The sequence below is a fragment of the Columba livia genome, chromosome 5 (genome assembly GCF_036013475.1).
Source record: "Columba livia isolate bColLiv1 breed racing homer chromosome 5, bColLiv1.pat.W.v2, whole genome shotgun sequence".
NCBI classification, from domain to species: domain Eukaryota; kingdom Metazoa; phylum Chordata; class Aves; order Columbiformes; family Columbidae; genus Columba; species Columba livia.
The window spans coordinates 17,753,801-17,775,376 of NC_088606.1; the positions used below are offsets into that span (position 1 = coordinate 17,753,801).

At 35.9% G+C, this 21,576-nt stretch overlaps 1 protein-coding gene across 1 annotated transcript in view; it reads left to right on the forward strand.

Annotated features, from left to right (window-relative positions):
* Positions 1-21,576, forward strand: part of TRIP11 (thyroid hormone receptor interactor 11) — a 33,519-nt gene that overhangs the window by 5,534 nt on the left and 6,409 nt on the right. The window contains exons 5-16 of the mRNA XM_065063638.1: positions 816-884; positions 1,516-1,681; positions 3,341-3,706; positions 4,378-4,418; positions 5,366-5,572; positions 6,645-9,674; positions 12,485-12,625; positions 12,817-13,010; positions 14,119-14,282; positions 14,625-14,728; positions 15,054-15,153; positions 20,931-21,012. Coding sequence (XP_064919710.1) covers positions 816-884; positions 1,516-1,681; positions 3,341-3,706; positions 4,378-4,418; positions 5,366-5,572; positions 6,645-9,674; positions 12,485-12,625; positions 12,817-13,010; positions 14,119-14,282; positions 14,625-14,728; positions 15,054-15,153; positions 20,931-21,012 — 4,664 coding nt within the window. The remainder of the gene's footprint in view (positions 1-815; positions 885-1,515; positions 1,682-3,340; positions 3,707-4,377; positions 4,419-5,365; positions 5,573-6,644; positions 9,675-12,484; positions 12,626-12,816; positions 13,011-14,118; positions 14,283-14,624; positions 14,729-15,053; positions 15,154-20,930; positions 21,013-21,576) is intronic.

Consider the following 21,576-nt stretch of genomic DNA (forward strand, 5'->3'; position numbering starts at 1 on the left):
CTCTGTCTTACCCTCCCCTCTCCCTTTCAAATTAGTGTTTTCATTGCATTTGGTATTTTTGGAGTGGCTCTTTTGAAAGTTCATGCTGTACAATTTGTAGAAGCAACATGATTTGATGGAAAAGCTGACACTTAATGATCTTTTAGTCATTTTCTTGCTGTTACGTGGGTAGGAACACATTCAGTGACGAACTTCCAAATGCTTTTCATGATGCTTTTATGCATGATTTGTCAAGTTAGGAAAAGGGTTTAAAAAACACTGGCCTAGAATATTACTTCAGGGTTTCATTTCTTTGCAGCCTTTCAGGAAATACTTTTCTTCTTCCTGGCTGTGATATTATTTATTGACAGCACAATACTGTTCAAAGTGATATTTGGATACTTGCATACAGTTTTTACTTACTCTTGTCTCAGTCCTTGATATGTCAGTTGTAATTCCTGGTCTGCTAAGACAAGAAAGAATGTAGTCTTTCAAGCTGTTGTTGTGAGTCATTGTTTCTCAAGCTGTAGCCTGATTTCGGAAGTATACTTTTCCCACGTGGAAAAATTAAAGTAAAATTAAGCAACTCTGTTGCAATAACACCCCCACCCCATCCCAAACTTTTTCACGTTTGCATATAATAATAAAAAATTATTGGAAAATAAAATGTTTCCATTAAAATGTCTTTTTTAAATCAAAGTTACTGTAGATTTGAGTTTTGCTTCATGTTAGTTTGTTGTTTTCTACTTTTGAGTATCAATAGAGGGAGTGCTTACATGAAAAATACACATATTTATCACAATTTTCACATGGATATGTGATTTTTCTGTTCTCAGTCTTCTAAAGTGAAAGGGACAAATGAGGCCGAACAAAGTGAAATGTGCAAACTGCAAAATATTGTTAAGGTAAGACAAGAACTCTGACAAACTAGTCTTCCCTTATGCTTTATTCTCGGTGATTTTGCATATGGTCACATGATTTGTGAAAGTAGTTAAAATATTTACAACACTAGCACCTACGTTTTCGCTATTAAAATGTGTGTGGGCATGTACTGCTAACTGAAATATTGCTGTCCTGTGTGTAAAAACTCAGTTATTCTGAGAAAGGGTATTTATAGGATTTAATGAATGTAATATGCAAGCTTAAAAGAATGACATTGGTATTTATGAGGGCAAATCACTTTCAGAAACTGTTGATAACTTATGAAACTGAAGTTAGATACACAAAATAATTTCTTCTCTCTTCTCAGAAAGATTTTACCTTTTTTCAGTGAACATGCCAAATACAGATTTGCATGTCATCCTTGAAAGTTACTAGAAATATGTCCAAAGTGTATCCACTTCCTATGAAAGAGTTGTAATCTCTCTTTATTTGTTTAATAGTTGCTGTTGTGTAGAGCATACTGACTCCTATGAGGAATCTTGTAATAAATCATTTAATTTCACTAGGGAACGCTTTTTTCTTTATTTTGTATTTTTTCTTTCTTAAACTTCTGTACTGTATTTTACCATTTTGTTTCTCTGTTGATGTCTTCAGGAGCTCAAACGGAATTTAAGTCAAGAAATAGATCAACATCAACATGAACTTTCGGTATTGCAGGATGCACACAGACAAAAGCTGGTAGAGATAAGTCGTCGACACAGAGAAGAGCTGAGTGAATATGAAGAGCGAATTGAAGAACTTGAGAATCAGTTACAGAAAGGTCTATTTTATCCTATGCTTTCTTTTTTATTTAATGTACAGTGAATTCTGGTTAAAGTATCAAATGTGTGTAACAGTGTAATGGATATCAAATACATGATGTTTAGTAATTGAATTTGAACTTTAGTTCAGCTTCGTGTTTCAGACACATGTATGTCCTAGTGTAATAGCTTACATCCACTGTGTTTGGCTAGAACGCTGGAATGATAGCGTTTTGTTTTCTGACATATATCAGTCTAGAGGGTCATTTTCTATACATAACAAATGTTGTGCTCTAAATTCTTCACTTCCTGTTTTTTTTCACTTACACTGAATATAGATGTGGACGAGACATACAAAGTTGAAGATAAGAAAATCTCAGCACAGAAATAATATTGGTGACAAGTACTATGTGTCACTGGGGTTACTTAACAAAAACTCAAAGATTGACAAAGAATCATAAAATAGTTTGGGTTGCAGGGACCGTTGAAGATCTGGTCCAGCCCTCCTGCTGTGAGCAGGGACATATTAAACTAGGTCAGGTTGCTCAGAGCCCAGTCGAGCCTGGTCTTGAATGTCTCCATGGATGGCGCACCTACCACCTCTCTGGGAAACCTTTTCCAGTGTTTCACCACCCTTATAATAAAAAAATTTCTTCATCATGTCTAGCCTAAATCTCTCCTCCTTTAGTTTAAACCATTATCTCTTGTCCTGTTGTAACAGGCTATGCTAAAAAGTCTGGCCCCATCCTTCTTATAGGTCTCTTTTAAGTACTGAAAGGCTGTAATAAGGTCTCCTCAGAACCTTATTTTCTCCAGGCTGAACAACCTCTCTCAGCCTGTCCTCACAGCAGAGCTGTTCCAGCCCTCTGATCATTTCTGTGGCCTCCTCTGGCCCCTGTCCAACAGGTCTGTGCCTTTCCTGTGCTGAGGGCTCCAGAGGTGGACGCAGGACTCCAGGTGGGGTCTCACCAGAGCAGAGCAGAGGGGCAGAATCACCTCCCTCGAGCTGCAGGCCACCGTTCTTTTGATGCAGCCCAGGATACGATGGGCTTTCTGGGCTGCAAGTGCACATTGCTGGTTCATGTCCAGTCTTTCATTCACCAGTACCCCCAAGTCCTTCTCTGCAGAGCTGCTCTCAATCCCTTCATCCTTCTGCCTGTGTTGTTGGGGCTTGCCCTGCCCCAGGTGCAGGACTTTTCACTTGGTGAAATTGTTCTCTATAACAACCATTCGGCAAACCTTTGACATGTGATTAATTAAGTCAAAACAGGGATTTTGCATCAGATTGAATTAGATGGGGTTTCATAAATCAGTCTTAGAAAACTGAAGGATTCCAAATCATGATAAATTAGATCTGTCATCTCCCCACAAAGAGAGATGGGGTCAAGTATAGTTTAATTAAATTGTGAACAATGTATGTCTTGCAACACTTTGCTTTAAAATTACTTCAAGCCTAGGGTGTGTAAGTATGTGAAAAGCTGCTTATCAAACCAGTAATACGTATAGCACTACTTCAAATGTCAATTTTTATTTAAGTGAGCTTTCTGTTAACAAAGGTCATGTCTTTGGTTTTGACTGTCTCCCTCTGTCAGAAAACTGGGTGGAAGAAGAGACTTTTAAGCAAATGATCTACAGTGCTGGCTTTGGTTAATATTGCAAACAATTTCTTTGCTTTTTAGATGATGTGAGCGTTGGTGCCATGGATGACTCTAAAATTAGTCAACAGAAAAAAAATGCTCAGAGTCTAGAAGGAGAAAAAGTAGAAGAGTTGCTGGCTGTAAAGCACCTAGAGGATGAAATAAGAAAATTAAATCACAAATTGTCTTCTGTTGAAGAAGAAAACAAAATTCTTCTGGAACAGCAAGAATTGGCAAAGGTAGAAAAAATCCAAATAACACAAGAATACGAAAATCTTAAATCTGACTTTAGTATGCTTCAAAGTTCTGTTGCTGAGCAAGATGCTCTCCTGAAAGAACAGGAGAAGAAGCTCCAATCAAAGGCATCACTACCAGAAGATGTTATCAGACTACAAGAAGCACTGTTAGGTACAAAGATAATGATTTTTTTTTTTCAGTATATCTTCACAGATTTTCACTTTTAATGCTCAGAATTTATTTTAAGGATTTAGAACTTGAATATGAGAATGTGTACCTTTTGAAAGTTGCTCCTTTAGATAAGAGTTGTCCATTGAGGTAAGGCTAAGTAGAAAAAGGGACATAATTAGGACTAGCATGAATATCATAGGTGTTTTTTATTAGGTAAGTAGTCACATCTGCCAACTGTTTGATAGGGGTTTTTCTCTCAAAGTGAGGAAACCTCAATAGAAGTTGTTTTGCTTAAATTCTAAAAGTACACTTTCTGTGTGTAAAGGCAATCTGTTGCTAATATCTTGTCCTTAAAGAAACACTGAAGCGTATCTTATTTAAGAAGTATATCTATATGTACAAAATCTTTTAATAATGCATAACTGATACACTGTAGTACCAAAGTCTTCCTAATGTGGACTCAGTTGTAAAAAGTAATGTTCTACTCTGTGGTGAGGATTTATCGTGCATTTGAATCTTTTACAGCACTGATGTTTATCATCAGAAAATACCATGAAGCTATCCTCTTCTGAGCAGCAGGGAGTTCTGTTGGGGCAAGGTGGGAGGATGATTTGTGTTTATTGTTGTTTGGAAAGTAGTAAAACTGTGGGGTTTTTTGTTTTCTTTTATAGAAGCAGAAAATGAAATAGCAAGACTTTCAAGTTTAAATCAGGTAAAGCAATTTCTAAACTAAGCCAACAAAAAAGTTCGTAACTATAGTAATGGATGGAAAACAAACGTTCTGACATTATGTATTTTTTGGAACATTCACACTTCTATATAAATAACCTTGTAATCAAGGAAATTTTTGTGGATTAATTCTATAATTACATGTGGAACTGATAGATATGGTACATTTTGACTTCTGAAGCTCCACATAGTCTGTTAAAGAAAAGTAGTGGAGTTCCACCTATCATTACTACTTAGGATGCTGTAATATACATTTTTGCAGTATGAATAGTACATTCTGTAAAATTTGTAATTTTTCTCCTCTTCTACTTTGGCACGTTTCAGTTTTGACACTGTTATCGGTTGTAAAATATGTCAATTCCGTGTTGTACTCTAATAATACTAAATCCATATCCTACTGATAAATTTAAGCAGTGGAACACCCTTTTAGTTTTTCACAAGGTTGACTTGGTTCTTTATAAACTCAGGCTTGAGAGATTTGGCTTAGTTTACTTTATATCCAGCAGTATTTTTCAGCTGGGGTCTTCTGTGTTTCGCATGCATTCAAGAGCTCCCATGGCTTTTTTCCTGTCTCACCATGCAGCATACTGTATGTTTAGGGGATCTCTTGGAGATACAGTAGTTTATCCCAGCTGTGGATCTGTACGCCAGAGGTGGATATGACTTTGCTTGTCAGACCATGGCTTTTTGGAGATTGCACTCCTAAACTTAGTGATGAGAAAATAAATGTGCATGTATGAATTGTGGAAACAAATACTTCACAATGAAGGATTTTTAATGGGGATAATATTCATGTAGGCTTAGAGATTCTAACGTAAAAACACATGCTTTGCTTTTAATTGATGAGGTGAAAAAACTATTTCGAATCTGAACAGCTGGTAAATTTCAGCAAGAAAAAGTCTAACATTTAATTTTTTCTTTTAACTTAAGGAGGGACTTGAGAATGAACTGACAAGTGCACAACATAAAAAGGAGAAAATTCTTTCTGCGTATGCTGAGGATCAGAATTCAGAATTAAGTCAGTTAAGAAAAGATTTGGAAAGGAAAGAACATGAATTAAATGAAAGTATTACTGAAAGAGAAACATTAATAGCGGAGCTGGAAGAACTAGACAAGCAGAATCAAGAAGCTACTCAGGTAATAAATATTGAACTGCTAAAATAAATGTTTTAATGTTTAGACTTGTGTGTGTGTGTTTATCTTTTCAGGTGATCTTTGAACATAGATAGCAGGAAAATATGAGTTATCCTTGGAGGATTAAAAAGAATATTCAAACCAGTGTTTCTATGTATCTACTGTCTCAATGTGAAATTTTGAAGTGCTATAAACCCACTTGTTATAGACAAAGAAATAATATGGTATGTCAGCTATCCATGAGGGATGGATGTTACTTTCTCAAGTCCAGTTACATACTACTTAGTTTTCCCTTGTAAGACTTCTGATGGTTTTTATCCTGTGAATATTTTGACCTCTGTCTTACGACAGTATGCATAACACGAGTGAGTTGTTAAACTTTTTTCTTTTCATTATTTTAATTATGTTGAATAAGTGAGTTACTTTTTTTATAAGTTCTTCATAATATGAGCATTTGTGGAGCAAAAAAGGTCACGAATTATATTTAATCAAAATGGAATGATGCCTTTTTGTCAGTGTTCTGATATATTTGGTGTAAACAGATAGTTGTAATCCATGTGTTTTCAATATTGGTTTACTTTATGAAGTTGAACAATTAAAGTGTTTTACTGTGAACTGAATCCCAGCAAGTGTGTTTAAAAATAACCTCAAACAAGAAATTGAAAGTAGAATATACAGATATGCATTCACTTCTGTAATTTGTTATTTTAAATGTAGTGCCTCCCTGTTTTCAAGCCATGGGTGTTTGCTGCATACCCATTCCAGCTGCCCTGGCGAATTCTGCCAGTTGTTTTTCTTAGGTAGTTCTCTTTTTGTTCCTTGATTCAGGTAGTTAGGGTTCTTTTGGGGAGTTGATGTTCTTGTTTTTAGTGAAATGTAATCTATGCCTATTTGATATTGGGTTTTAATTAATTTAGTAGTGACTAGTTGGTACTACTTGCCAAATTACATTGGCAGCCAGGAGACAATTTTGTTTCCTCTCATTTTTTTTTTGTTGTTCAGAGGATGAAAACTAATAACGTGTTGTTCAGCTGGTTCTCTTCTCCTAATGAATTCTTGTTTGTGTTTGTTTCAGCATATGATTACACTGAAAGAGCAGCTGTCAAAACACCACACAGAAACTGATAGTATCATCAAACAGCTGAAATTTGACATAGATTTTGAAAGAAAGAAAGTATCAGCATTAGAAATGGAGAAGATGGAAACTATTAAGGAGCTAGATAGTCAGAAAGAAAAACTAAGCCAGTGTTCGTATGCACTTAATGATTTGCATATAAGTAAGCAGCAGCTTCAAGATAAGATTAAAGATCTTCAGGAACAATTAAGAAAAGCCCAGGACCGTAATTTGCAAAATAAAAAAGAAATTGGAGAATTGCAGCAGAGACTACAAGAAAGAGAGGAGGAACTTTCTAGATCCTTGAGCAAGTTAACAGAACGAAGTAGTCAGGAATCTGAGTATACTTGTCAAGATTTGATTCTGAAAGAAAGAGAAGTAGAAATCGCAAAACTACAGAATGACATTTCAGAAAAAAAACGATTAAATGAAGACTTGGAGAAGTCTCTGTCAAGTCTCAGAACAGAAAATGGAAAGCTGATAGCAGCTATTGAAGAACTAAAACAGGAGTTAAGTGATGCCATTTCTGAGAAAAAGAAAGTTTACTTGGAAAAAGACACTGTTGTGGAGGCTTTGAAAATGGATAAAAGACAGTTAGAGAGCGAATTAAACCAAACAGAAAAGAGGCTTTTGGAACAAGCACAGAAGTATAAGCAAACTATCGAGGAATTATCAAATGCACGTAGTATGGATACCACTGCATTGCAGCTGGAACACGAGCGCCTTGTGAAACTCAATCAGGAGAAAGACTTTGAGGTTGCTGAACTTAGAAGGAGCATTGAGCAGATGGAGATTGATCATCAAGAAACAAAGGAGATGTTGACTACTAGCTTAGGAGGACAGAAGCAGTTGACGGAACTCATAAAAGAAAAAGAGGTATTTATTGAAAAATTTAAAAATCAAGCCTTACAGGTGAAGCAGGAACTTGAGGAATATATGAAAGTTTCAAACAAGCAGGATGTCTTAAAACAGAACTTGGAGGAAAAAGACAGAAGTCTCGCAGTCATGAAGGAAGAAAATAATCATTTGAAAGAAGAAATTGAACGCCTTAAGGATCAGCAAAGTAGATCTACACCTGTGGTTGAGCCTAAAACTCTAGATATTATTATTGAACTCGAAAGTGAGGTAACACAGTTGAAAATGATAAAGAATAATCTTGAAGAAGAAATAGAAGTTCACAAAAAAACAATAGAAGATCAGAATCAAACAACAGTGCAACTTCAGCAGTCTTTGCAGGAGCAAAGAAAGGAAATAGATGAGTCTAAATTTCAGTGTGAGCAAATGAATGTCACACATGAAAGACTTTCCTTAGAGAAAGATGAGGAAATCAAAAATTTGCAGAAAACAATTGAACAAATTAAAACCCAGTTGCACAAAGAGAGACAGATTATTCAGACTGATTCCTCTGATCTTTTTCAGGAAACCAAAGTTCAGACTCTTAATGGAGAAAATGGAAATGAAAAACACGACCTATCTAAAGCTGAAATTGAAAGACTGGTAAAAGGAATCAAAGAACGGGAGATGGAGATTAAGCTTCTAAATGAAAAGAATGTTTCTCTAAGTCAGCAAATCGATCAGTTGTCAAAGGATGAAGTTGGCAAACTTACTCGGATCATTCAAGAAAAGGACTTAGAAATACAAGCTCTCAATGCTAGAGTTTCCTCAGCTTCCTGTAGGCAGGATGTTCTTTGTCTTCAGCAGCAGTTGCAAGCTTATGTTATGGAAAGAGAACAAGTGCTAGCAGTTCTAAGTGAAAAGACACGAGAAAACAGTCAGTTAAAAACAGAGTATCATAATATCATGGATATAGTTGCTGCTAAAGAAGCAGCTTTGGTAAGGTTGCAAGAGGAGAATCAAAAGTTATCTACCAGATCTGAAAACAGCAGTCAAGACATGTCTAGAGAAACTATTCAGAATTTATCCCGTATCATTCGAGAAAAAGATATTGAAATAGATGCTCTAAGTCAAAAATGCCAAACCTTATTGACTGTCTTGCAGACATCCAGTACAGGTACTGATAATGGGTCAGGAGGTGTTAACAGTAACCAGTTTGAGGAACTTCTACAAGAACGTGATAAACTAAAACAACAAGTAAAGAAGATGGAAGAGTGGAAGCAACAGGTAATAACCACCGTTCAGAACATGCAGCACGAGTCAGCTCACCTCCAAGAAGAGTTGCACAAGCTTCAAGCACAATTTTCAGTTGAAAGTGATAGCAATTCAAAGTTGCAGGTAGATTATAATGGCTTGATTCAGTGTTATGAACAGAATGAGAAAAAGCTGAAAAGTTTTAGTGAGGAATTAGCACAAGTTCAACACAGCATAGGACAGCTTCATAATACCAAGGATCTTCTTCTGAGTAAACTTGATTTGGTAACACCATCTGTGGCAACAGCTTCCACCGTTTCACAGCTTTCAGGCATTCAATACAGTGCTCCTGCAGTACTCAGTGAGGAGTCTAAACTCCTTCAAAGGGAGTTGCAACAACTGAAAGAAAAATTGCAAGCGAAAGAGTCAACTATTAGGACTCTGCAGGAAAACAATCAACGATTGTCTGATTCTGTGGCTACAGCATCCGAAATTGAAAGAAAGAGTCAAGAAGAAACTATGTCAGAGATGAGGCAGATCAAAGAAAAACATGATGTCTTACAGAAATCACTTAGGGAAAAAGACATATTAATTAAATCTAAAAGTGATCAGTTACTTTCTGTGAGTGAAAATCTTAGTAATAAAGAAAATGAAAATGAACTTTTGAAGCAAGCTGTGACTAATCTTAAAGAAAGAAATTTAATTCTGGAAATGGATATCAAAAAACTGAAAGAAGAAAACGAAAAAATAGTTGCAAAGAGCAGGGAAAAAGAGACGGAATTCCGAGCGCTTCAGGAGACTAATATGCAGTTTTCAATGATGCTGAAAGAGAGAGAATTCGAGTCTCACTCAATGAAGGAAAAAGCTCTTGCTTTTGAGAAGTTGCTGAAAGAAAAAGAACAGGTATGTGCATTCATATTCATTAATATCTCTTAAAGTTAGTCACATGGCTATACATTTTTGTGTATATGTAGCCTGTAATTCGTTTGTGACTCCTTATTGCGTTGCACTACAACAAAAATCCTCCCCCTGCAACATTAAGAAATCAAAAATCAACAGGTGAGTGGTTTCTGATGTTAACTGTTAATCAGGTAGCCATAAACACATTTTCTTTTTTTTTTTTTAAAATTGCCCATTTACTGTACAGCTGCTTAATATTTTGCTTTGCCTTATATTATTTTTACTGTATGGTGCTCAAACTTCTGCAGAGTTGGCCAGCAGGACTCATTTTTCAATGTGCTTTCCTCTAGTGTTTGTTGTTCCAATGTGGTTGCTTCACACCATCCCTGTGAGACATATGGCATTTATGTATCTTGCTTTTATGGCTGGAGAAACTCCACTGCAAAAAAAAAATATCAAAGATTTATAAGTGTGGGCAAGCTAAATTAATGGTTTCTTTGCTACAATTTGACTTATGGAAAAATGGATACTTTTTTCAAAACATATGTTCAGATAAAAGTTGCAATGGCTTGTTATATGTAACTTGGGGAAAGATCTTTTTTAAAAGAGCAAAGAATTATGTGACATCATTGATACACAGGTCAACAGCCTGTTGTACAAACTGCTGCTGTTGGAGTTAACGAAGTAATGTGTGAATTGCCATTTCCCTTTGAGAAACAAGCATTAAGTACAGTGCAAAAGTCTTACTGTAGTTTTGACAAACTCTTGACAGTAGAATTACAGATGTAGATAGTTTGGGTTTGCTTTTTAGGCTCTGAAAGTGATTATGTCCTAGTGGGCAGGCTTTTCTCGTCATTAATTCCAAACAATTTTCTTTCTTTCCCCTGTACTGTCCGGGTCCCCATTTTCTTTGTTTTGGTGGTTCTGGTTGCTGTTCTTCAATCTTCTCTTTCAGTTATCCCCGTCCATGCACACTGTTCTTATTCTCCCTGTTGCCTTTAGCATCCCTTTTCGTTTCCCAAAGTTATGAGCATTGCCTGTTATCAGAGTGTGCTATTTATGTAAACCATTGCTAAATAACTTGACATTATATTTCCCCCCCCCCTTGCTATAAGTATAATTAAAAAAAATCATAGAATCATAGAATGGTTTGGGTTGGAAGGGCCCTTAAAGATCATCTAGTTCCAACCCTCCTACCTTCCACTAGACCAAGGTGCTCAAAGCCCCGTCCAACCTGGCCCTGAACAATTCCAGGGATGGGGCAGCCACAGCTTCTCTGGGCAGCCTGTGCCAGTGTTTGACCCACCTCACATCTGTTTGAAGCATTTTGAAACTACCGACTAAATTGTCAATCTGATGTATTTGGAAAAGCAAAATATGACTTATGTATAAAAATATGTATCTTTTAAAGTGTATAATTTGGAAGTCTCAACTTTGACATAATAAATATGAAAAACTAGGATTATTTTTTTTGGAGAAGTTTGGGTTAGGACAGATGTTTAGTTCTGTTTGCTCATAGTAGAGGTTTCTGGATTCCGTTCTAAAGAAATACTATAGAATTACAATGAGTTTTATTGTATCAAAGTACAGATACATTGTGAAAAATAGCTTTGAATTACCATTGGGACTTTTTATGTTCAGCAGTCTTGCCTATATAAAATATACAAATACTTTAGATATTCATTCTATTTTTATTATTATTATTATTACAACTTACATTGTCTGGCATTGTCTGGCTAGGTTCACTTTGTTGTGTGTTTTTGCCCTATTGATTTTCACTTACTGGTGGCTTAGGCTTTCAGTTTCACAAGCGTGGAACATTTGTCTTGACATTTCTATTGTACAAACCAGAGAAGTTCCTGCTACATGCTTTGAGTTTGCCATGGAGAACTAGGAAAAATAGTATTCAAACAGTTTTGCAATTTGTGTGTGTGTGAGAAGATAACACAACATAAAAAAAGGATGTTTGCCGGCGAGTTTATGATTCTACTGCAAAAAGAATTTTACTGTGTTCAGTTTGAGTAATAAAAACAAATAATTGAAGCTCATAAATACTAGTGATAAAAACAAAGTTTGGTTTACTTTTATCAAACATATTCAATAAAAGTAACTGCTTTCAAAACAACATATAAGACAAAAAGTAAAGAACATGCTGAAATGTTTGAAGTAACTGAAAATGCATTCACATGGACGTGTGAATTCAGTGTAACTGACGTACACTTCTCCTTTACATGCTAATGTATAGTTGTAGTAAATTGCATGTAAATAGGAACATTATTAATTGAAAGGTGACATCTGAAAATGTGATGGACATTGTGTGATTCTTTGAAGGCTGATCTTTGGGAGTGAGGTCACCTTATGGTTTGTTTTTAAAGATTTCTTCATGTGTTTAGTTTTCCTAAGTTCAGACAAGTTGACATGCTTTATATGTGCATGGCCTAATAATTGGGTGTCACAGAGAATAGATTCCAAACACAGGGAAAAGTGAAATATTCAAGTGTCTGAGACACTACATGTGGAATACCTGTCTCATCTAAAGATAGGTAGTTATCTGCTTCTTCATGGCAGTACATTAAAACAATGCATCCGCATGGTGTCTTTTAGCAATAACTTTTACTTTGTCTTGTAACGTGAGTGAAATATCTTCAAAATAATATTTTCCCTGGATGTTCTTCTATGTTGTAAGGCTATGGGTATCCTATTCACTTCCTTGTTTATATTGTTATTGTCTTTAGGCTCTTCTCAGCAAAGACTCTGTCTCCCTTGGTGAAATTATGTGCCATGTTTGAAAAGCTTGTTTGTTTCTTCAACAGGGCAAGACAGGAGAATTGAATCAACTGTTAAATGAAGTTAAATCAATGCAGGAAAAGGCTGTTACTTTTCAGCAAGAGAGAGACCAAGTCATGGTAGCACTCAAACAGAAGCAGATGGAGAGCAGTGCCCTGCAGAGTGAGGTAACCACCAAAAAATTTACAGTTGTAAGAAATGAAACATAAGTTTTAATTCATTTTGGTAGCAATCACTTGTAAAAAGCATTTACAATCAATACACATGCTATGTGCTTCAGTGAACGTGTTTTACGTTTGCTTAAAGTATTTTTATGAATAGCGATAATACAAGCAACTCAAGGTTCTGTTGTACACAGATACAGCATTTGTGTGAGAAAGAACAGCGCCTAAATCAGGAACTGGAGAGGTTGCGGAATCACCTTTTAGAAATGGAAGACTCCTACACGCGAGAAGCTGTAGCTGCAGAAGACAGGGAGGTCAAGCTAAGAAAGAAAGTTTTGATTTTGGAAGAAAAACTTGCATCTTCATCTACTGCAGTGGAGAATGCCAGGTAGCCTTAATGTATACAGCAGTGCCATTGGCTGTAAATATCATAGTTATTTAGGCTGGTACTGATGGTTTATTTTACTGAATTACCATTCTGTAACACGTTAAGCACTTGGGAAGACAAAAGGTTCTGAACTTTTATTACTCCAAATCAGGAAGATGATTTGAAATAGATTTGACTACTGTTGAGAATTTAAAGTATTTTTAAATGTTTTTTCATTTATTTGCCATAATCACAGAACAATGAAAACTCAGGTTTTAAAATTACTCAGGACCTGTTTTGACTGCTTTTAATATTGATTTATTTAAAGGAATGTTGTTTACTTTGGGCAAAATAATTATTTTGTCATCTTATTACGGTTGTCCAAATGAACAAGTATTTTAATTTAAAAAAAAAGTATGTACCTGCAGTCCTTTTTCTTTAAGTGCCAAAGATGGCTTCTGCTCTTAATATTCTCAGCAAAGAGAGTCAAGTGCAATTTGTTGTGAAAAATGGGGAAGTGGAAGAGTTGGGAGCATGTTTTGTAAAAACTGTTCATCAGAATGTTTCTTAATTCTTCATCAAACTTGTCAAATGCCTTTCAAGGAATACTGCCTGTTTCCCATCTGATATGCACTCCTTAAAAGGACTGGCATAGGAGTAAATCACGTTCATAATATTTTTGCATATTGGGAAGCTGAAGAGGGTGTTCACTGGTCACTGTGGAGCAAGAGATACTGAGTTCTTGGAGACTGGTTTTAAACATAAAAATTAATAAACCTATTGATTAATGTAGTAATTGAAGTAGACAATTAGCAAGATGTGGTTTCTTTTTGGGGTGGGGAGGTAATGTTACTGTTACAATAGTGAACAACAAATATTATTTTATTCTTCAAACAAAAGTAGGTTGGGTTTTTTTTAATTGCCAAAATTTTATTATCAGACTTATTTTAAATATGTTGTTAGGTCGTTTTTTTGTTGTTTTGTTTTAGAGGAATCAAGGGAAAAATTGCCTTAATTTTTATAAATTGAGCTGAAAAATTAAAGGTAGGCTATATTTGCTGAGATTTAATTTTCGCTGTGATGTCTTCTGTTATTGTCCACATAAATAATGCATTTTATTTTCGTTAAGTCATCAAGCTAGTCTGCAAGTTGAATCCTTGCAAGAGCAGTTGAACCTGGTTTCCAAGCAGAGAGATGAAACGGTGCTGCAGCTCACCATCTCCCAGGACCAAGTGAAGCAGTATGCACTGTCACTGGCCAACCTGCAGATGGTACTAGAACAATTCCAACAGGGTGAGTGGTCAAGAAACAGCAAAGATTGCAAAGGTTGCAACAACCAGCTTTCAGCTGGGACAGTTGCATGTTTTCGTGCTTTTTAAATATTAGTTCTCCAGTTTCCTTTTTGGTAGCTTGAATTTCAGAATCTGTTGTTTTTAAAAAAAAAAAATTATAAAAACAATTCTAGCCCTGTGAAAACTGATGGTCAACATCCCATTTATGAAATTTAAATTCACCTCTACCGCATAAAGACCAGACATGATAATGCTGAGATTTTGCATTTTGCAATTGTATAGCACAAAAAGAGTTGCATGTTGTGAATAAAGAAATTTTTGTTTTGTATTTTTAACTCTTTAGAGGAAAAAGCTATGTATTCAACAGAGCTGGAGAAACACCAAAAACAGACTGCAGAATGGAGGAAAAAAGCTGAACACTTAGAAGAAAAAGTTGTATCACTGCAGGTGCGCTGAATAATGAAATTGAATTCTATGAAACTGAATGATAATTCTTGACTCATTTTTCTTGTTTTTAAGTGCCGTGGTGTTACTGTCTCAGAATACATCAAGTTATCAAAGTATTCTCTCTTCCTTGGAAGAGGGGGAGGCACTAAAAGAAGATCACCTAAGTAGCATCCCTCTGCTGACCATCCCTTTGCTGGGGATGTTTACAGTGCAGTTATTTTAAAGAACAAGTCTCTGCATCTATTACATTTGATCTGTGTTGTATTAGCATAAGTGTGATAGTGAACTTGCTTCTCTTTTTGTCCCTTTCCTGCCCTCTATTCAGGAAAGTTTAGAGGAGGCAAATGCTGCACTGGATGCAGCATCAAGACTTACTGAGCAGCTTGACATCAAAGAGGAGCAGATTGAAGAGCTTAAGAAAGAAGGTAACTACATTTTTTTAATCCCTGCTTGAAACATTCCAGACAGCTGAGGAGACAATGTAATATTCCTAGAAACTTACCAAATTTCATTTCCTATGAGGAAAAGATTAATTCTATTGCCACCTTTTGAAGACTTACTTGTTTATAAAGCAAATTTGAAAAAGTATGTTTACCTCTTCTCTTGGTGACCTTTCTCAAAAGAAAGCCATGTAGCAGTTGTCTGTTTGTTTGTTTTCTTGTAAACACCACAGCCCTTGATTTACCTCTGTCTGTGTCTCTTTAAAAAGTTTGTGAAATACCAAACCTCACATTTTCCAAAGTAACTACCTACCATGTTTGACATAGACACAGGGATACAGTGAAGTGGGGCAAAAAGGTGTGCTGTTGGTAAGAGATGGAGAGCAGCTCTTGCACAGATGTGAGACTGTCTGAAGAGATTATGTGGAAGGCCTTGGATACATCTTTAGACTGTATTTTCAGATTTTGTTTCAAATAAGCTTCCTGGTTGCTCATATTCGGAAAGATGCCTTTCAGATTAGCTACTCTAATATTCATTGAATGTTATTACTTTGGATTTGAAAGCAAAACTTGTCCAGATGGTAGAGAGATTTGTCAGAAGAAGCAGTTTTGAAAAGGAAGAATATTTACGGTGAGGGTGGTGAAATGTTGGAATAAGTTGCCCAGAGATGTGGAGTGTTCATCTATGGATACATTCATACCCAAGTGGCCATGGTCTAGGACCCCTGCTTGAGTAAAGGGGTTGGACTACATGATAAAGATGTCCCTTCCAACATAAATGTTTCTTTGATTTTGTAGTTCTGTGGATGTTTTGGAGTGTGGTTTTGGTGTTTGTTTTTTTTCTCTTTCTGTTATAATTGAAACATGCATTCTGTAAAAGATGCATACCTTTTCTTTCATAAACACATTTAGCATGAAAACTGTAGGAAAGCCTGAAAAGGCAGATTAACCTTGTACTAAAAACTAAAATAATTTTGGTCCATTTGTGTTTTATGGCTTTATGCTGTTTAGTGTAATGAAATGAAAAAAAGTAAGGGTAATTTCTATAAAGCAAATTTGAATATCAGACATCACTAAGTTTTATAAGCTGAGAGACTCACTTGAAGGTGGCAAAATAGCTATGCGAGTAACATAAGGTCACTTTTTTTATTACTGCATTAATTTTAGTTTTCATGCTAAAGCCAGGACCTAGGACTAATAACAATAATTTTGCTGGATTTCTGTTACTTACTTTCAGCCCCAACTTGCAATTTTGTCAGTTTCCTTGAACCAAGAGGGAAAGTTACTTCTCTGTGTCTGGCTGCATGACAGTTCTGATATGTGTGAAATTACTAACAGTACTGACTGCCAGGGGAATATTAACTTTTTTCTTTTTTTTTTTTAAATTGTCTTCATCTGTCTATTCCTCCTCCGTTTTCCCAGCTGAGTGCTACTTTCTCTTTCCCTCTTTATTTCTGTGGGTCACTGTATTTTGCTGTTACTGCAGCATCCTCTGTTATGGTCAGACTTTTACTGAGCACATGGAATAGATCTAAAATCAGAAGAAAACTTGCGATTGGTCTCTGAAGCAGTTCTATAAAGGGACCTCAAAGAACAGAGGCTTGCTCACCCTCTGTGGTTACTTAACAGCTCTTACTTTCTGGGTTTTTTTTCCCCACGTCTCTGTAGAATTTTGGGGTGAATGCCTTTCCCTAAGGTTTGCTGGGGGAAGATCTTAAACATATCTCTGCTCGATGCAGTGGTAGCTCTTGCTCTGAACATATATAGCTAATTATTGCTATTCATTTTTAAATTCTAATTTGTCTTACTCTTGAAGTAAATAATATTTTCGTAAAGCATAGTTGCTTGTGATCAGCTAGTTGGTGTGAAAAGTCATTTGAAAGTCTTCACAAGTTCAGCAAGAACTCTACAAAAAAGTTCTGACTTTTGTACTACATAATCGAATGTGTACTTACAAGTGCAGTTTGACACCCAAGTGGGCATCATAGGAGGGGTCCCTGAGTTCACATATGAATTTGACAAGCTAAATTAAATTTCAAGCTACCACATGAATGTACAACTAAACACTGATTTGTTTTTGAATCAACTCATCTGCACATCTGTCTCACTACAGACATTCATGGCATAAGGTTTTAAACACCCTGGATTGAAATTAACTTTGTCATAGGCAGATACAGCACTCTCAAATGGGGGACTTTTCATCCCTGGTTAGTTTTGATGGCAAACCTTCACGTATGCAAGTGGAGGGGGTTGAACTTTGAGAGAAAACTGAATCTCAGTATTTTATCAAGCTCTGCTGTATTGGCAAATGATTTACTTGTTAAAAAAGGGGTTGTTGCATAAAGGAAACAGCACTTTAATGTTTCGTATAATAAATTATACTTTTTATTGAAAAAAGAGACCACTCCGTTTTCTGTATTTACACAAGAAAACATATAATGTCTTATTGAAAATTAGCCAAATACATTCCCAGACACAGTTTTGTTGGCCAAATCTCTTGAAGGTTTTCTTTATGGATTTTTTTGGCAGGAAAAGTTATTTTAATGGAAAAGTATAAGATGTACCAGATGCAGTTTTCTGGATTGCCATAAATGGTTAACAAATTACTGGAGACGGTTGTAAATGTCTGGTTTACAGCAGTCCATGCTGAATTTTGGCTCAGGTCTTTTTCAGTCTTTTCATACTCAAGAAGTACGTGTTTAAGTCCTTTTCAACTATAAGATTCTATCGTAGAAGGAAATATTCCATTTGAAAAATATGTTTCATGATAGAGTTCCATAGTGACTGTGGGTGGAATATAGTTGTATAGCTGTCCTTAAAAGTTGGTCCTCTTTGATATAAAATCTTTTTGCCAGGAAAAAAAATAGAAAACAACAGTAACAATTCATTTAAATTATTAATACATTTGTTTTAAAATTCATAATGGGAATAAAAATTGCAAAGGAAACTCGTGATTGTCTTGCTTTGTAGAGCAATAACAACAGCATAAGATTTACTTGCAACTTGTTTTCAGATGCTGTTTATTCTTTTGTGGCATTAGTAGTTTAATGTTTTTAGTTCCCTTTTATTCTGCGGAGACCCAAATAACAGCTCAACTTCCATGTATGTTTCTACAACTGTTATAACTCCATAATTATATTGCAAATGTTTTCCTTCAAGTACTAGGGTCCCATTTAACCACATTTACAAAGTAATTTAATTTTAAGTAAGTTTGAACCTTGCAACCATGGATTAATTCTCCTGTGCCTCACCCTTGTGCTTTGAGAGAAGGGAGTACTGAAGAGCAGTCACGGTATTGGACTGGATTTCAGTGCATATGGTTGTAGTTGTTACAAGATATATTGCTGGTTTTAACTTGGTTTTAATAAGGGGTTTAATCCTTATGTTCCTTTAATAAGAACTGCCCCAGCATGGTACTAGTTAGTTTGTTCTGCTCTGTACTCTCTAAAATTCATATTTGTGAAGTAAAATGTTTATATAAAGATGCGGATTTTTTGAACAGAACATATTAGGTTGTATCAATTTCTCAGGCTATCTCTTTGACATAAATACATATACACAAAAACTCTGTTCTCCTGGAGCCATTGGCATTAGCTGAGGACCATATTGTGTCAGCATAGTTGTGGCATGCACTTGTTAAAGATTGAAAGTCACGTGGAATATAGAATGGAATGTGTTTCATGCATCTCAGATGATTTGAAGGGTATGAAAATTTATAAAAGTCACTTTTCTCATTGTCCTGGTTTCAGCTGGGGTAGAGTTAGTTTTCTTCTAGCAGCTAGTATAGTGCTGTGTGTTGGATTTAGAGTGAAAATAATGTTGGGAACACACTGATGTTTTAGTTGTTGTTAAACAGTCAAGGACTGTTCAGCTTCTCAGGCCGTGGCAGCTGTACGAGAAGCTGGGGATGACAGTCAGGACAACTGAGCCCATCTGACCAAAGGGACGTTCCAGACCATATGACAATGTCGTGGTCAGTATAAAAGCTGTGGAAAGTAAAAAGAAGGAAGAGAATGTTTAGAGTGATGGTGTTTTTCTTCCTGGGTGACTGTTACGGATGACGGGGACCTGCTGTCCTGGAGATGGCTTGTTTTTCTTAGCTCGTGTGCACGACTCTTGCTTTCCCTATTGAGCTGTCTTTATCTCAACCCCCGACTTTTCTCACCTTTATCCTTCCAATCCTCTCCCCATCCACCAGGGGAGACTCATCAAGCGGCCGTGCAATGCTTGATGCCAGCTGGGGTTAAACCACGGCACCTGCAAGGGTGCTTAGGCTTTTTAGAAATTAACTGCAAGATAGATACAAGAAAAGTGTATCTTCTGGGGTGTTTTGTTTTTAAAATAAGGCACTTTTAATTAGTATGAGCCCAAGAAGTGTTATAATGGTACAGAAATTAAGCCAATTGACAGTTTTTCCAAAGGATTTGAGGACAAGCATTCAACCTTATAGAGGGAGAGGAGAAAAAGGTCATAATTTCTGCTTAGGGAACTGTAGGCTAGAGTTGGTCTTCATGTGAATGGTCCAGTTATAATATATTTGTGACAGTGAAGTTATATTTATCAAGATTTTGTGTGATTAAAACTTCCTTGTACTTTTATTAGGAAAAAAGGTAACTTCAAATGCCGTATCTTGCAGAGTCCCAGTCTGGTGAAAAATTATATTTTCACTGTCTTGAGGCGAAGCCATTTGTAGTTTGTCTTCTAAGAATTCTTTGAACCTTGTAATAATTTGTTTTCTTGTCTGAGAACGTTTTACTACCAGTGTTCTTAAATCCTGCATTTGGGGATTTAAGTGAGAGATGTTTCTCTAGCACTTTTTACTCTGTTTTTTTGTACAAACTTATGTAGACCTGAACATCAGATGCTTTTATTCATTTCCTGGTATATCTGAGTTTTTATTAAGGGAAAACTTTGTGCCTTGTTTCCTTACAGTCAGAATGTTGTAAAATATTTATGACAAGTAAAACTTCTAGGAGAGTTTATTTCTTTATTATGAGCTTTATTTTTATTAGGTGGGGGGTGGGTCAGAGGAAGCCTGAGTTACAGAATACACCTAACTATCCCCACATCCTGTGTCAGTATTTGCACTAACAAGTAATTTCTGTTAGTGGCTTATTACAATTGTAGAGAAGCTCGTGCTGTGAAATGATTAGGCAAGAATGTATACCACAATATCATGCCGTGGCTCCTTTTAATGAAATGGTATACTACATTTGTATTTCTCTCATTAAAAACACTGTCATTAGGGTCAAGTGTGTAGACAGTACACAAATAATTGACTAAGGTCAGGAATTTCAGAAAGCTGAGAAGTTATAGCGCTGAATGCAGAATCTAAACTCCTCTCTTACTCTTCTAGTAGATCCTGGTTTGGGTTTGTGGAGAGGAAAAATAGGGTTCTTTGTGCAGGCCACGAATGTCATTACTGGCATTGAGACCTTGATTAAGAGTTTCTTTCTAGGTCTGTGTGATCTAGGTGCAACAGAGCAATTCATCAGACCTTCTGCAATTGATTTATTTTGTGTGTTCCTGTACTTTGGCATTGAGTATCTTTCCAGAAATTTTAGCTTATGATTTCAAATAATAATCACTTAAGTTGACACTTTTCTATAAAAATCAAGCTGATTTAGTGGGATTCTTTTAAAGCACCATAACAATATTAGCATACTCTTATTTTAAAACATATATTATCAATAAGTTTTGTTTTGCAACAAAGTTTCAAAGTTTCAATTTTTGTTTATTTGCTGTGACATAATCTTTTATAGGTGAGATCAGAAGAGAAATGTTAGAAGATGTACAAAATAAATTAATGAATCTTATGAACAGCACAGAAGGAAAAGTGGACAAGTAAGTCCTTAATGAAGGACTAGGTATACATATTTGGTTTTTATTTGTCACAATATACAGATACATTACTAACACAATTGCAAAAGTAGTGCAGAACCAGGTTTCTCTACCTAATCTCGTAATTATGTTTTGATTATTTTGACAGTTTTCAATTGCTTAGTGGTTGTAAATAGTAATTTTGATTAGTAGAATCAACGTGTATGTAAATTCGGATTATTGATACGCTTCTTAAGTTGAAGTGCACCTCAATACCTCTGCAAATGGAGATAAAAGTTATTAATAAATGTGTGTTACAATGTCTAAGGTGTGAACAGCAAGCCCCTTCATGTAGCTGGCATCACCTGGATGTTGCATACATCTCTCTTCCTTGGTCATCTTTTTTCTTCACCTGTTAGAACTGAAACAGGGGTAGGCAAATGGGTTCCCTTGTCCCCTTCATTATATCTACACATAAATATCTGTTTAAACTCTCTCCTGACTCAAGGTCTTAGAATACACATTTTCCCTGGTTCTAGTACTTACATCAGAACTTGCTCACCTGACTGCATACAGTATTTCTAGTAC